This window comes from Hippoglossus hippoglossus, chromosome 3 (assembly GCF_009819705.1).
Source record: "Hippoglossus hippoglossus isolate fHipHip1 chromosome 3, fHipHip1.pri, whole genome shotgun sequence".
Taxonomy (NCBI): Eukaryota; Metazoa; Chordata; class Actinopteri; order Pleuronectiformes; family Pleuronectidae; genus Hippoglossus; species Hippoglossus hippoglossus.
In genome coordinates, this window is record NC_047153.1 from 8,477,121 (window position 1) to 8,494,218 (window position 17,098).

Consider the following 17,098-nt stretch of genomic DNA (forward strand, 5'->3'; position numbering starts at 1 on the left):
AGGTGGGGGTGAAGAATGTTTGGTATGTGCGGACGACGACAACATGGAAGGCGGCGAGGGGGTCGCGTTGCGCTTCTGCTAATCGAACGCATCGTGTGCGTTTTTGTATCGGATCACGCACGAAGCCGCGGACACCGGACGCACCGTCGCGCCTCTAACCCAACGACACAGAGCAGCGGTGCGGGTTCGAATGCGGCGTCCGTGCGGCTTCGTGTGACGGCGGACACCCCCGCACAGGCGCAGATGGTTGGGTCTGTAGTAGGTGGGACTGAGGTCTGCAGCAGGACGTCGTAGATCAATGAACCGGACCGGAGGGCTGCTCCATCTCCTGCATCTGTCCGTATAGATGTGTCACTTCACCTATGCAGGATCTATTTCTTAGTAACCATCCTCTCCGGTATGATCTGAACCCACCGGCTCATTCATAGTTCTCCTCTCGCCGCTCGGATTCCGTCTCCTCTCTCCTTTTTTTTTTTTTTGCGATTTTTTTTATTTGTGGCGGAGGGGGGGAGAAAAAATATCATCTGTAACCTCCAGGATGATCTTTGCAAACACGGGCAACCCGCTGAAGACAGCCAATCGCAAGCAGGTAGGTCCCGCACACATACACGCACTTTATTATTATTTATCATTTCTTTAATCTCTGCCTACTTTTTTTTTTTTCTGCTCGCACACACACACACACACACAGTCGGAATAATGGCAGCCAGATATGACATTGGAGAGCCCTCCCCGGCTTCCATATGGAATAAATGCGGTCTAATAACATCATTTTCACCCTGAATTCATGTATTTCTATACAACAACATGTAATAAATACGGATCCACTCGTTTTAGTCCGACTTGGGAAGCTCGATCATCTGTTAGGCTTCATGTTGAGATAAACCCAGCTTCGGACCAGATGTGCAGCTCCTTCATTATTATGTCCATATAACCTTGTTTGCCCAGTCGATCGCCTGCTGTGGTCAATATGCATGACGGGAACTGTAGTATGTTTTATAGGTTAATATATTCTGGGTGAATCCAGAGAGGGGGGTGGGGAGGTGGGGGGGTGGGGGGGAGATAGCTCAGGCTAAGGTAATGTAATGTAATGTGTGTCAGTGGGCTGGAGTGAACTGTGCAGGTCGCATCCTTCATTTTGACCTCTCAGGTGAACAGAAAAAATGCAATCGAAGACCCATCTGCTCTCCCATCGCACCTTTGGATTTAGATGGGAGATGAGAATAGAGAAGGCCCCTGTGATGATAGAGATGCCTGAATCAGATTAGGTGGTTTGAGGGTTTCAGGGTTTTTTTTTTTAGCTTGCCGCCTATAACACCCCAAATACCCACATTTCAAATCCAGCTGTAATGTTTCATCGGAAGATAGTGCTCGATGTCTTTGAGGACATGAATCTAAACCCCCTGCGGTGAAGCAGTGAATGAGTTTTCAGTGTAATCGTTAACACAGGTTTAGTCTGCTATACTATTTCATATTGTGTCTGGGAAATACAGTATGGCTGCTGTCTTTAATGGAGACCCTGCACGCTCTCAGAGGCCTTATGTGAACCTGTGGTGGTCTCAAATAAAGTTAGCGTGGTAATTGCATACCAACAAAAATGTAAGGCCTCCACTTGAACACATAACAGGCCGAACAGATGTTCCTGCCACAGCAATCAATTCCTCATCTGTAAAAGAAAAATAGCTGCTGCGAACGTTCACCCGTCACAAGACTCTGGAGGGGTATGTCAGTGATTCTTGTTTGGCGCGATCATAGTTATACCCGTGGATTTGGCACTTGGAGCGGATTGTCCTTTGGTTATGGACAGATGGTGTGATTCTGTCATGCCTTTGTCTTTGATCTGATCGGGAGAGGGTTTGGTGTGGCTGGGAGCTATTTTAATGAATGAGTAAGGGGAAGGAAATGCTTTGCAGGGCAGCGCGGTGTGGTTTGGCTCACAGGAATGAAGAAAACTGTAGTTTTGTGCTAAACACAACGGCAGGATGTGAAGATGTGAACAGAGATTTAATCAAATTGTGAATCATCAACGCCCACATCCCAGAATAAATATATTTTGTTATACTCTGTGGTTTTGAATCACATTTTTACAACAACCAGGAGCTTGAAGGTCAAACCTGACTTACACTGAGACCGGTTGGAAGAACGATATTCAAATCTTTTACTGAGGTAAAAAGTAGAGATGTTTTAGTCTAAAAATAGTTACATTACATCCATTATAACATCAGTTCTTTGAGGTCCGCGGGGGTGGTTGTAGCCAATCCTAGAGGTGTGGTACACCTTGGACAGGTCAATAAAAAGTGTCATATTGAAAATGGTGCTGTATTATAAAGGAAATGTACTTATCACATATGTACAAGAGCCCAACTTTTACTGCAACGCAGATGGGATGAGATGTTTTTGGGATCACCGTTGACCTGCGTTTTAAATTAGATTATCAAGCTCCCATACACGTCCTAACAGTGGGTTTCCTGTGTGCAGTCGTACCCCATGACTCCGTCCAGTCCCGGCAGCAGCAGCAACAGCAGCAGCACAGGCCTGGAGCAGCTCAGCAAAACTAACCTGTACATCCGCGGACTGCCTCCCGCCACTACAGACCTGGACCTGGTCAAACTCTGTCACCAGTGAGTACACACACATACACACACACACACTCTGAACACTGAACACTGAACACTACACACTACAAGTATGCTTGTGTGTGCACAGCAGTGTTTTGTCACTGATATGCTTGTTTGCTGAAAAAAAGGGGCCAGTAGCAGGCTGGAGAATTTCAAATACCAAAGTCATCCCAGTCTGACTTGATAACCACAGACAACACACTGCCAGGTGATGCTAGCTTTGCTTATCTTAGTTTAGCTTAGCACAAAGACTGGAAACAACTGTAATACCATAACAAGTTATATTTTACATGCAAGATTTATAAGGTCAATTTGTGAATTATAAAGGGCTGGTAACATTAGATGTATTTCGTTACCTTAGGACAGAGCCCGGCTAGCTGTTTCCCCCTGTTTCCACTCTTTGTGCTAAGCTAACTAGCTGAGGGTGCTAGCTTCATATTTCCTGGACAGTTAGCTATGAGAGTGTAAGCAGTCTTCTCTTCTAGCTCTTGGCATGACAATAAAAACAGGCATTTCCCAATTTAATTACGAGCTTCTAAAAATTGAATTTGTTGACAGAATGTTTTGATGAATCACTCTGGGTTTCATCAAAACATCCTGTCAACAACAGTTATGAAGCTGTTTCCTCGATGATGACAAGCGAGGTTTTGGAAATTTAACTAAATAAATAGCATTCGAATAGCTAAATAAAAACCAAATTTAATTAAACAAATTGATCGAAAATACTTATTTGTTTGAGTATTGGATGTTTTCGTGCAAAAACATCAATGTCTGTCTTCAGGATTATGCACTGGTCTAACCATAGTGTACGCTGACACATAAAACGCTCCAACCACATCTATAAACAGAGAGAAGTCATCGCTCCACTGTGGAAGTGAAGCCAACATGACATTCAAAAGATGTTGTGTAAAGCAGCCAGGTAAACACGTTCAATACTACAGGCTTCGGTCCGAGTGGTGAGTGCGGTGGACGCCATCATTAGTGGAGTTTTGTCTCCTCTCGTTCCCTCTGAATCCCGAACATATGGAGAGAGGCATTCACCCATGTAACCAGCCGCAGCAGCTGTTTGTGTCCTGTTTGCTTGTGTTTTGTTCATGCTCCCAATGGTGTTTGGCAGCACAAAGCAGAAATGAAAGCGCTTTTCATAGCAACAAGCTCTGAATGGTGATGTAAGCTAGGCATTCAGATTGCAGCTCACAGCTTGTGCCACAGTTCAACTTATTATTAAGTCAAACAGAGCCTGAAACTCTGAAATTGGATTATCAGTGTTTGGTAACATGTAGTGATGTATCTCAATGAGCATTACCACTTTTTTTTAGCATTTTCATAAATTGTCCTTTTTCTGCTGTTTGATATCACCGTGATGAATGAAGCTACTCTCTGTACAAATTATATCCTCAGGGACACACAGACATTTGACTGACATAAACACTACATAACGAGAATGGCCCTCAGTAGAGGGCCCAACAGTAAATTCAATCAAGCACCAAATTACACACGTTCAGGAACATCAGTCTCTTTTTCATCCAATTTAAGAAAGTGATGGTAGTTTGTCCACATCTGCGCCAAAATGTTATGTCTTCTATCTTGCTCCATGTCCCATTCTTTCACAGAGTTTTGTTTAAATACAATCCTAGTTTAATTTGTGTAATCCTGCTAACAAACACTCAAATGGACAGAGGTGAAAACATAACCTCCTTGGGGGAGGTAATGAGAAGGCTCAGAGATTCAGTTGTTTTTTAAAAAAGGATGATCACCAGTTCTTCTATTTTTTGACAGTAATCTTTATGTTCATGTTTGCTCAGGTATGGAAAGATTCAGTCAGCAAAGGCAATCCTGGACAAGACAACCAACAAATGTAAAGGTCAGTAAGGTCATTAACTCACCGTAGTAGCCGTCATTGTTCAGCTCTGTTCTATAAGAAGAAAATCTATATTTAATGTCATCATTGAAATCCCAGTATTGGAGCGTATCTCTGCTGCACGTTTAAATATGGAGGCTAATACATGTTTTACCTGATCCATCAATGGAACAGTCGTTGATGCTTTAGTTTGTATGCTGTGTATGACTATACATGACTGCAGATAATTCCTTTAACATGTTCCATGTGGTTTGGAATGAATTTCCACTCCTTCCCTGCAGCTCATGATTTTCCACCCAGTGTGAAAACCGATTGCTACGTCTAATACTTCCTCGAGTTGGGTGATCCATCACTGTGAACACACCAACAGTGGCTATGTCTGCTTTTATTTTTGTCAAACCTGTTACTTTGTGGTCTGACACCACAGCTGAACGTATGTTGATTTACAACCCCCTGCACTGCATTACAATGCAATGATACCATACAGTGAGTTTGACTGAAACAAAAGCAGATTATGATGGATTAGCCTCCTCAAGAGTCGCAGATTTACACAGTATTGAAAATACATAGAAACCAGTGAGTGACGGGATGATAGGAAAACATATTCATGAATCAGAAAGAGCCTGGTGTGCTTTGGGAAACGGTGAAAGGGCATGGAAAGTGTGTGCAATTTATCATAGACATAGAAACCGGTTAACAGTTTGACATTTTGACTTAAAGACTCTGAATTGAATTGTTGATCTCAGCAAAGAATGAATCCCCTGCAAAACTTCAACATGTCATTTACACACCTCAGTTACAGTTACATACAGTTTGGTACAGATTCAACAAAAAATGGTTTTCTTACATTTGGAAAGAGCCAGGCTAGCTGTTTCCCTCTGTTTCCAGTCTTGATGCTAAGCTGAGATAACTGGCTGCTGGGCCATGTAACATATTTACCCAGAGAAAAGGAACATTTAACATACGATCTCTCATTGGTCTTTATTGCCTTTTTCTCCGAGACATAACTCATTTTAAGGTAAATGAGAGATTTAGATCCTCGGTTAAGATGTTAAAATGGTCCTATTTCTGTCTCCCTCCACTAACGTTTATTTGTTTCAAATGATACAATTCTCGAGATAAGATTAACAAAAGAAAGCTTGATTGGCTCGCTCGTGAGCCCACACAATATCGAAAATTTGTCTCAGTAATCAAATTTAAGTCTAAAGAAAACTGAGCAACCAATGAGGACAGCAGAAGATCATTTGTCTTAGATTACTCTTGTCTCTTGCTCCTTAATTCTTTAAGGAGGATTCTAAAACAAATTTTAGACGTGAGCGCGGTATCAAGCTTCTCATCAAAGTGTTGAACTGTTACTTAAAGTAACGCAGAAACCAATGAGAGAAATCAGATCCGTAAAAAAATAGTTTGCATAAATGTAAACGACGACATCATTGATTCATAATGCAAAACACATCTCGATGTATTTACAGTATCAAACAATGAACCTCAGTGTATGATCAATCCCTCAGTAACACTCTTCCATTTAAAATAGGTGGTTTGCCTCATTATGTGTTGACTGATCATGTAAATACTGTTCTACCAAATACAGGTTACGGCTTTGTGGACTTTGACAGCCCAGGAGCTGCTTTGAAGGCTGTGCATGCTCTGAAAACCAGTGGCATACAGGCCCAGATGGCCAAGGTGAGTTACAGCCGTGTGTGTATATATATATATATGTGTGCATGTGTGTGTGTGCGTGTGCGTGTATGTACATATTTGCCTTGCCTGTGAACATCTCTGCGGGGCTGTTCTTCTTTAATGTGTGCATGTGTCCGGTGTGTGTTGGCGAACGACATTCGACTGGTCACGTGACCTCAGCTGACAAGCTGTTCTTCTCGTGACCCCATTTACTTTCACTGTAGAAACCAGATGTCACGTCTCTCGCTGCCAAACAGCCCGTCAGTCAGTGTGACAGGTCACACACAGCAGCCGCAGCTCACACACACACGCACAGTAATCTCTGGTTAGTTTAGACTGTGCAGACAATGCAAAGTTTAAGTTTGATTTTATTATAACTATCACAGAGAATCACATTTACCATTCATGCATACTGATATATTTCTGCACCAAAGCACTATAGCTGCAGTACTACTACTCTGACTCACTTTTGATCCTCTGTGACTCATTTAAAGTAAAGCACACCAGTTTTTCATTTTTCAAAACATATTTTTAGACAACAAACAGGATATATCTGTGTTACATCTGTGATTTGTCTCGTAGAGGACAGCGGAAATAGTCTCAATCATCAGATATTGTCTTTAAAGTCCCTTCCAGTTGCGACCCTGTTTCCTAGTTCACTGATGAGGGGTTGCTGTCTGGAGACCTGCATGTAGCCGCTCTGTTTGGAACAAACAGCAGAGCACAGTTTGTGTTGCGGTAGCTAGGCTACGCTGCTCTCCTGCTGTTTCTAGGGAAGACCGTGGAGGCGCTGAGCTGCTGCACAGTAAAGATGAAGTGTGTTTCTGGTTGTGCGTGTGTGCACAAGAGCTTCTTAGTGTTTGCTTAACCAAATGTCTTCCTCTGACCGTAAACCATTCTTCAGCTGCGTCTCAAATCCTCATCCAGCAAGACATTATTTCATACCAGAGAAGAATATATTCTGTCCGATTTGTCATTGAAGATAATCGCAGCACTGCCTTTATCTGCTCCTCTGCCTGCTGAATGAGAAACATCTCAGGTCAGATGTCACATGCAGAACACACGATAAAACACACAGCACATTGAATATATTTTCTCTTTTCCTTCCTCTTCTCCTGCAAACAGCAACAGGAGCAGGACCCAACAAATCTGTACATTTCCAACTTGCCTCTCTCTGTGGACGAGAAGGAGTTGGAGAACATGCTGCAGCCGTTTGGCCAGGTCGTCTCCACGCGGATCCTCCGAGACTACAGCGGCAACAGCCGAGGCGTGGGCTTCGCCAGGTTAGTTTCAGATCATTGATTTAATTAGGCCCTGAGGAATCACCTTTAGAGTATTTGCAGAATAGACCCACATGTTTGACACCCAATGAATATTCAAACAACTTAGCTACTTTTCAAGAGTAATCATTCATATACAAATATTTTGTCAATTTGTGTTAAGAATAGGAATATTTGCAAAAGATTATTATGCAATCACAACCACAATGGCAACAAGAGAGCACATATCTCTGCCGAGGCCCAACAGTCCCCCTTCGAAACTCCATTTAAATTCAGTAGATGTAGATTTGATCATTTGGATCTGCACCAAATTTCACACATTCATAAATATCAGTCATATTTGTCATTAAGATCCATGAATTATTCTCTGAGAAATCGACAATAATGTTGAAAAACATCCAGTTTTGGTGCAGTTCAGACCTGGTTTCAACATCTTCCTGTTTTACGATCACACATGCAAATATTAGTTTGACACTTTACGTCATTAAAGTCGGCCATGTCCGGTCGTCTGCACAGGACTTGTTCTGTGTTTAAACTGCTGTCACAAGTCTTGTAATGGCAAACCATGTCTGTGTGATCTCATGCAAGACACAGGCTGGTGTTGACCTTTGTCTTTGATGTTTGTTACCCAGCCATGATCTTCGAAATAGTTCTCACACTGAATCTTAAACCCATAAACCTGCTGAGGGTGTGAAGATGAGCCGAGATACCGTTGATTAGCTCCTGTTCTATTTACACATAAAGGCAAGAATATTTGTGTCAGAATCCGACTAGAGTGTGAAGAAGCATTAAAATGAAGAGGACGGTCATGTTTGAATTTTGTACGCGGTGCGCTAAGAGTGATCCCAATGTGAGTCATGCTTAACAATACCTCTTTCTGTTCAGGATTTGCTTTTTTTTGTACTGTAGATCAACTCTGTGTTATTTACTGATGAGTCATGGGTGTTGTTTCATCTTCTCCCCTGTCAGGATGGACACAACGGAGCAGTGTAACGCAGTCATCTCCCACTTTAATGGAAAATTTATCAAGATAGCTTCTGGAGGTCTGGGTAGGAAGGAATTTCACCTCACTGCACATTTTCCTCCACATGAAAACTGTGGAGGTGGTGATGATTGATTGTTGAGTGACTGTTAATACGTTTTTCTTCTCTTTGTGCTTTGCTCACAGCTCCACCTCAGCCGTTGCTGTGTAAGTTTGCAGACAGTCAAAGGAAGAAACACGCTCACAGCGGATTCGCTCCCAACGGACAGACGGGGGATTTTAGACTAGTAAGTGTCCACCTTTCATCTTACTATAACTTTTACCTTTTGCCAACTCCTCTATGTTAAATTATTAATGCTATAAGAATGAATTAAGTTATTATTAGTGTGGCCTGCATACAGCTGCACCCAGCTCACACACAAAGGTTCACAAGATGTCATAAATTCGGCTAAATGTGTTAAATCATTCCTATTTTAAAAAAAACTTGAACCACTTTTAAAATGATTATTTGTCTTATATAAATCACATTTATTATATAATCCTGGAGATATTATTATCATTATATTAATATTATTCACCCTATTTATATAACAAGTCACAAACTGCTTTATAAGACAAAATTATGACATTTTAAACAGTTTAAATGTTAAGCAATCCTTAATCAAAAGATTAAGATTACAATGAATTGAATACAAACTAAAATAAAATAGGGGGTTCATGAATGCCATGGTGTAAAATCTGTGTTATAAGGTACAAGATACGTTAACATTTTAATATATTACCATGTTAAAACTGACAAAATTTATCATTTTCACATGTACTGAACATTATTTCATTTTGGGTTAAATTGTTATGACGCAGTGATAAGACATAGATAAGAAATTCTTCTAAGTCTAATAATAATCTTCTGTTCTCTCGGCTTAGGGTGCAATGACTCTCACCTATGACCCCTCCTCAGCAGCTATACAGAATGGGTAGGTTGTAGTAACAGTTCATGATGTTAACTTTTTCACTGGCCTCATAAATCCTCAGCTTGGTTTTGAAATACTGTCTTTTGTTTCCCAGGTACTATCCTTCTCCGTATCCAGTGACCAACAGGATAATGACTGTGCAGCCTGCGATGTCCCCCTACATGTCTCCAGTCTCTGCTTACCAGGTACTGCACAAGATCCCCGTCTCACTCTTCCCCTCTATGTTGCATTTGAATTCATGGAGCGATTATTAGTGTGCTAGGCTCTATCTTTGCTTGTGTGTGGGTGTGACAGGTGCTACAGATGCGGGTGATAAAACTGCTCCAGATCACCTCACACTTCATCATGTAATATAGCAGAAAGCTTAGTGTGTCGTACGAGTGAAGTTCTCTCTCTGAGTCATGCTTCATCATAAGTGGATTCGTGCTTGATTCATCATCTTTCTATTCAGCACGAACACTTCCGACCACTGACAACATTCTTCGCTTGGAATTCATTCAGGAGGGATGAATGTAGGGTCTCGTTGAGCAGGGTTTAAACATACACACAGGTCTGGAATAGAGTCATCTACCAGATGCTATAGACACTCACTGAATGCATTCAGGTTTTTCTGTCCTTATCCACAACTAGTTTTGACCACAGCTCACTTTTTAATCAGAGGGAGGAGGCAGTTCCTCTCAGACACACCCCTCCAGCTGTCCATTAAATGGCAGCACAAACACTGAGGCAAAGATGTATATAAAGCAGGTCGACACGTCTATACTTCCTCCCACTATCCAGAAATAAAGCCAAAATATCCTGGATATGAAAGCTGCTATCTTGCTCATTTAGTCTGTGCAGTATAGCGATGGGGGGGGGGGGGGGGTTGGAGCGGCTGTAGAGAGATTCCAACGAGCTTGACTAATCACGAATCAGTTACAGCTGTCAATCATGATGTTTGACCTCATTTTTATAGAATTAAAATAACTAATTAAACTTTCTAGAAAAATGAAGACCTGAACAAGCATCAGTGTGATAAGATCTACCTTCAGGTAATTTATCAAAGTGGCTCCGGATTGTTAGTCCATGGCGATTGGAACATCTCTACTTATAAGTACACGTCCAGGCCCTTATACATACATACAGTAGTGCATGCCACAACCAATAAATAAATTAAGACCCCTCTTAATGTCACCACGCCTCGCTACCAGAGATCTGAGATCCTCTGGATCAGAGGCTCAAATGACAGGGTTTTCTCAGTAGCTGCCCTAAAAGCTAAGTAAATTCCCCTTCCTCCTGCTTTGCCATTTAGAGTTTGCTGTGTCTGTTAGCTTGGTGTGGACATCAGTAAGAAAGTTGTATATATATCATATAGGTTAGCGGCTGCCTTAATGCAGTGACACACAAGTAACATTGTCTTTTCTGTCTCCTCTGTTAGTTACAGAGTCATTCTTGGGTGGCGGCTCATCAACCATACATCATGCAACACCCGGTAAGGGAACGACGGCGTTTGTTCATACTCTCCCTCCTATTCTGTGTACAGGAAGTGGGTGTGTGGCACGGCTACAGCTGAGGCTCTCGGCTCACAGTAGCTCAGTAACAGTGTTATTTTAGATCGGCCCGTTCTGCCGACGCCATCAAGCCAAACAATGTCTGAAAAACGTTCCCAAGTGTAGAAGGACAGAGCTGAGTTCTGGGAAATACAGCCACTGTGTTTTTATATACTGTAAGTGTGTGTATATACGTGTGCGTGTTGGGAGTGTGTATGAAAGAGGAATGGAACAACGAAACAGACATTCCGCCCCCCCCCCCCCCCCCCCCCCCCCCCTCCGGCCTCCTCCTCCTCCTCTCTTTGGATCCAGCAGGAAATGCCTGAAGCAGACAGTCTTGTGACTCTTTGACTCTTCCAACAGATGGTTTCCAGCGGAACAAGTGTCTCTGCTGATCTGCCCCCTCCCCCACTTTTTACAAGGAAATGGTCTATTCCCTGAAGGCATCATGTTTAAAGGAGTACACGCCATCTGAAGACAGAGCGGAGCTGCCTATGTCATACTTTCCCTTAACGCAGCCCGGGAGCCTCAGAATACTTTACGCCCACCTCAGAATGCTGCCGACTGCGGACATATTAGTTTACATTTTCTCGAACCCATTAAGAAACGTGTTTTTTAGCATCAGATCTTTCTGCTCTGTCTTACATATGAAGGTTTTAAACAGGGACTCGTGTTATATTTATACACAGCACTCCTGTTGCAGTCTTTATGTGTTATTATAGTTTTATCAGAATGAGTTGATTCAGTTTGTGTGACTGTATCATGTGATGTGTTGTTTAATAAACGGAGCTGCTTTGTGTTGCAGGGTTCTGTGATGTCTCCCTCTGTGGATCCCTCCATGTCACTGCACCCCTCGGCCATGATTACTCAGCAGATGGGACAGCTGTCGTTGGGAAACACTGGAGCGGTGAGTGGAAGTCTGGGAGCTCCTACATTCTCACAGTGTTTATCACATTTAATCCGTCTGGTACAAATAAATATAAAACACTCACAGATGTTATGATAAAAACACCGGTTTCAGTTTACGCTATGATTATAAATTGACCACCAGTCGCCATCTTTGCATGGACATACTTGAGTTTTTCAGCTGAAATCTTTATTTTGTATTTGTTGAATGGATTACAGTTTAATATTTTTGGTTCTCAGCCAAAATTGTTCCATATTTACAAGCTCTATTGAGGTTCGGATAAAACCTTTTATATACAGTATATATATATATATCGGCTGATATATCGGTATTGGAATTTTTTTACTTCCTGATATCGGCATCAACCCCCAAAAGTCCATAGAGACCTCCAGATCAGAGGCATATTGCTATGGCAACAGCGTTTTTCTCAGTAGCTGTATGAACTTCCCTGTTATCACTGTGTTAACATGTAATTCTGTGTGTTTTATTTTTCTTCCTTCTTGTGGTTTTGGTTTCCCCTGCACTGTAACTTAAGATCAGCTGTGTTATATGTAAAGTGCTACATACCTCAAAGTTAGGTAACACAAGATGCATGTGTATCAAGGCTGTATTTCAGGCCAGACTCTGTCATAATATATATTGTTCATAGTTTGGCTCTAATTTTATTTATTTTTCTTATCTTACAGTACATTGCTGCCAACCCTGGTGTCCAGGGAGCTTACATGCCTCAGTATCCTCCCCTGCAGGCACCACCTGTAAGTTTATCATATCTTGTTCTCGTTCAAATCTTCATTCTCCTCCTTCCCAGTGTTGTTTAAATGCAATAACAATAACTCTTTTAGAAAATTATAACACCCTGTGCCAATCCAGTCCACTTCCATTCAGGAGGCCTTGGGTTTGTTTTGAAGTGTTGGTCCTGTGAAACTATCAATTATCTCAGTGCAAACACAGTGAAGGCCGTTATTATCACGTTCTAAATGAGAGACAATGTTTTTCTTTTCAGGAAAATGGCACGCCACAGCAAGTGGACTCTTCCAACAACTCATCTCCTTACAGTCAACTCAGCAAGTAATCACAGGTGCGTTTCAGTCTCTGAACGTATATCATGTCACGTAAGAACCAGCCACTTGTTTATTTCAGCAGTTTAACGACCACAGAAGATACCGAGGGTTTATATGTCGTAGTATCTTCTTTATTGAAGGGTGATCAATCAATGACTAAGGTTTCAACAATCAGTAATAAGCCATTAATGAAAAAGGTTTTCTGGGATTTACCTGGTTGTAAAAATACTATACATTATACTTGTATAAAAGGTACAGATGGCATTAATCAGATTAAAGAGCAATTAAACAAAAATCCCCTTCAGACATCTGAGACATAAAAGTACAAGTTATAAGTTAACTTAAAATTCTCTGTCACTGGAAAAACCAGATTCTTTGAAAAGGTTAATATTTCTCTTTTTTAACCGTTGCGCACGAGATGTCTCCGACTTCACTGATAAGACTTCAGTGTATGTTTCGTATTTCCACATCACACATCATACACACTATGTAGGTTGCATGTTGCAACAGGTTCAGCCGCCTCAAATTCCTGCTCAGACATGTTGAAGGGATAGTTCACCCAGAAATGAAAATTCACTCATTATCTACTCAGCCCTATGCTGATGGGGGTGGGGCGGGGTGGGTGAAGTGTTAGAGTCAACAAAACACCTTTAGGAGTTTCAGGGGTAAACAGTGTAGCTGATTAGTGACCTACAGTATCTTCAGACTTAATAAAACAACAGAAAAAACATAACATGCCTCCATACTGCTCGTGTGGTGTCATCTAAGTGTCCGCAAGCCCCGACATTCACATTTGACTCGAAACGATGTAATTTACACTGTGTTTTTAGGCCTGTAAGTCCACCAGAAGTGGCTAATCGGCAAAGGGATGAGTAGATAATCAGTGAATTTTCATTTTAGGATGAACTATCCGTTTAAACTCAGGTTTTAGGGGAGCGTGAGGGAAATGTTTTTCCCCTCAGCAGAAAAATATGAGAGCAGTCTCATACAGTCAAGCTCTGCAGAAAGTCAATGATAAAAAGATAAGATAAGCTAACGTAAGCTAAGCCATGGTTAGATAAGATCATTTATTATTATTATTATGGTATTAAAACAGCCCACGTACAAAATAAATGCAGGTAAAAACTAATATTGATAAATGATGATAAACTAATCTATTTCTTATTAAGACCGTATAACGCTCCTGTATTAAAAACAGCATTCCTCTGTTTTTTGTTAATATTCGTTTACAGTGTTTATTTCATTTCTGTTTGTTTCATTTCTGTTTTCCGTGTCTTTACACTCAGGCTGTTTCCCTCCACTCTGTGAGCCAGACGGCAGGTGAGAAGTTGCTGATGACATCACAGTGAAAGCAGTCACCGCCTTCTCTGATTGGACCAGACACGTGAACTTTTTTTGCACAGCCCAACGTTTGTGGTGGAAATGAGGACAGTGTAAATGGACTCAAGCAGTCGGCTAATCATAAAAAAAAAAAAAAAAAACTAAGAAAAATAAGAAGAAGAAAAAAAAAAAAAATACGAGATTTATTTTGATAAGAAACAACATGCTCTTCTTTTTCTCTTTTTTTCATGGATCCTCGAAACCAATACCAGAGGATCCCCGGCCTCTCCCGTCCTTAGCCACCCCCACCTCCGCCCCCCCTTCCACCTCCCCACAGCCCCACACCCCCACACCCCAGTATGATGGGATATTAAAATGCATGAGATTGAGCTACCCCCCAAACCCCCCTTCCCCATTCAAGGTTTCTATGATTTTATAGTTCCTTTATTTGTGATATATGGAAAAACCTTGCAAAACGTTGTTTGCACTGAAGTTTCATGTTTCCGAATAGCTTCTTTTCTTTTCTTTTTTGGGTTTTCAAAGTGGCCACAGAAAAGCTCACAGAATCAATTTATGCTCAACTGTACTTGACAGCTGACACAGGTGACCATTTCATTAGGGAATTAATGAATTTATTATCGGAAACGGTGCCTTCCTTCCTCACGTCACATCAAACATCCTCCAACATTTTCTTTTCCATCAAACTTGATCAGGTGTCATATTTCTAGTATTTCTATCTGATTGATTAAATGTGTGTGTGAAATCACAGAGATTTCTATTGTTCGAGTGTTTCGCTATCGAGTTATGTGGTAGCAATAAAGACAATGAGAACCCCACGGCAATACTAAGAAAACAGAACGGTGGTAAACTCAGAGCAAGGTAATTCCTTATTCTCACTTTTCCTTCCTTTTTTTTTTTTAATTTCAAACTTTAGGATGACATGAAACAGGAGCCGTACTTTTATGAAATTACGAGTTTTACACCCAATGGGCATCTTTTAGGAGTTTTGTTTTTTCTCTTGTGGTCAGCTTGACCAAGTGATCTACCTCATGGTTCTGCCAGAGCCGGCTGGTGTTGTGGGGTTTGCAGGTAAAGCCCCTTTTTCATCAGTGTGGACGAAGCAGAACAAAAAGCCACGCTCAGGAGCTGGCTGAATCGGACTTGTACCGTTTTTTTTTTGTCTCCCACGCGCAGCATTTCTCTCAGAAACTTTGTGCTTCGCTTCGTCTTTATTCGTCACCACATCTGTCCCGGTTGTTTCTTGTTTTTGCACGACGTGATGAGTGTTGTTCGGTTGTGATGCTCCATTTTAGAGATTCAGAAGTAAGACAACTACCTGCTTCTCCCCAAGAGTAGTTGGTTTACTGTGTGTTTGAAACAAATGAATGCAGGCTCCATGCATTCATTTGCTGCATTTCTTCTGCCTTTGCCATTTTAGAGAGATCTCAGACGACTCACCACTTTCCCATCACCTTTTGTGTTCGCCCTTTAAAAAACAAATCACTAATCCTGGGTTACGACTGTAAATCTCTCCAGATTAGCCACATTTTGGTGAATTGGTAATAATATGCCAATCTGGAAGAATTAAAAAAGTAACTTGAATCTTGCCTGCTGCAAAATAAAGTGCAACAATCACGCATGAAAATCAGCAGTATTTCATTTTAATTTGATGGAAGTTGAAAATCACATGATTGACGACATGTGTTTGAAAGGTTGAATAAATTATTTACGTTTAGGGCCAAGAGTGGAAAAAAAAGAGGGTTTTTTTCCTTGCTTTTTTTATTTTTTTAAAATTTATGATTTCCGATGTAAGAAATTGACTGAGAAACAAGATGTATGGTCACAGCTGTATGGTCACGGTGCTTCTCCTCAATTGGTTGTACTGTAGCTGTAAATGCTCACAGTAGGAAAATACAAGCAGTAACAGGCTCTTTTTTTTTTTTACTGAGTGTACTTTCTTATTCTGAACACTTGTTGCTGGAACAAAACAAAACAAAAAAAAAAGGAAAAATATAAATATAAAAAAATGTTCATGTTATCCTCATTGCTTCCCCGGTCACCTTCAGCTGATTCTCAAACAATCTTCTCCTCGCTCTCCTTTGAAAAGACTGGAATAAAATCAGTGCTTAATAAAAGGCTCTTCTCTTTCTCACACCCGACTCCTGACTGGTCTTTTTGCGTATGTATTTTCTGGCTATTGCACATTCGTCTTGAGGTTTAAATGATAGAGACAATCATAGATGAATAAATAGATATTTGGGATACAGTGTCAGCTGGGATTGGCTGCAGAGCCTAAAGAGATGAGCAAGTACATCCAATGGATGGATCTGCTGTTAGTCTGTTTCACACACATTGTCCCATGAAAATTCCAGTCATGCTTTAGCTCATTGCTCAATACTTTCCATCTTCCCATGTACCCCATCTGTGGCCCATTCATTCCCATCGTACTCGTTAATCTCATTAACATTTGCAGCTGTGGATTAATGACACATACACATTTGATATGTGTTTGACTCTCTGGCGCCAGGCTTCAGATACAGAGGAAATACTTGTTAGTCGGATAAATTTATTGGTGGTTGTTTTTGTTTTTTTTCCTCCATGAAGTAGGTTATGTTTGTTTGTTTGTGAGCAAGTTAAAACAAAAACAACTGGATGTATTTCGTGGACGGATGGGACATGGGCCGAGGAAGAATCCATAAAATGTTGGTATGGATCCAGAGCAGGGGGGGGCGGGGGTGGATTTAGGATCAAGGAACAACCCATGATTAAAATACATGATCAAAATGAATGAATACAATGCAACACTCAGATACGATACAAAGCCATAGATGTGATTTTAATCTAAATCTCCTAATATAAAGTTTGAATTGAAAGCTCAGATAATTAGAG

At 41.2% G+C, this 17,098-nt stretch overlaps 1 protein-coding gene across 1 annotated transcript; it reads left to right on the forward strand.

The window, feature by feature from the left end:
• The first annotated feature begins 290 nt into the window (after window positions 1–290).
• On the forward strand, window positions 291–16,361 carry rbms1a (RNA binding motif, single stranded interacting protein 1a). The gene is made up of 14 exons (XM_034579588.1): window positions 291–589; window positions 2,479–2,621; window positions 4,424–4,482; window positions 6,071–6,162; window positions 7,285–7,442; window positions 8,409–8,488; window positions 8,608–8,708; window positions 9,346–9,395; window positions 9,487–9,577; window positions 10,810–10,863; window positions 11,727–11,828; window positions 12,515–12,583; window positions 12,832–12,906; window positions 14,176–16,361. The coding sequence occupies exons 1-13, from the start codon at window positions 539–541 to the stop codon at window positions 12,898–12,900; spliced, it is 1,119 nt and encodes a 372-aa protein (XP_034435479.1). The 5' UTR covers window positions 291–538; the 3' UTR covers window positions 12,901–12,906; window positions 14,176–16,361.
• Window positions 16,362–17,098: the final 737 nt, after the last annotated feature.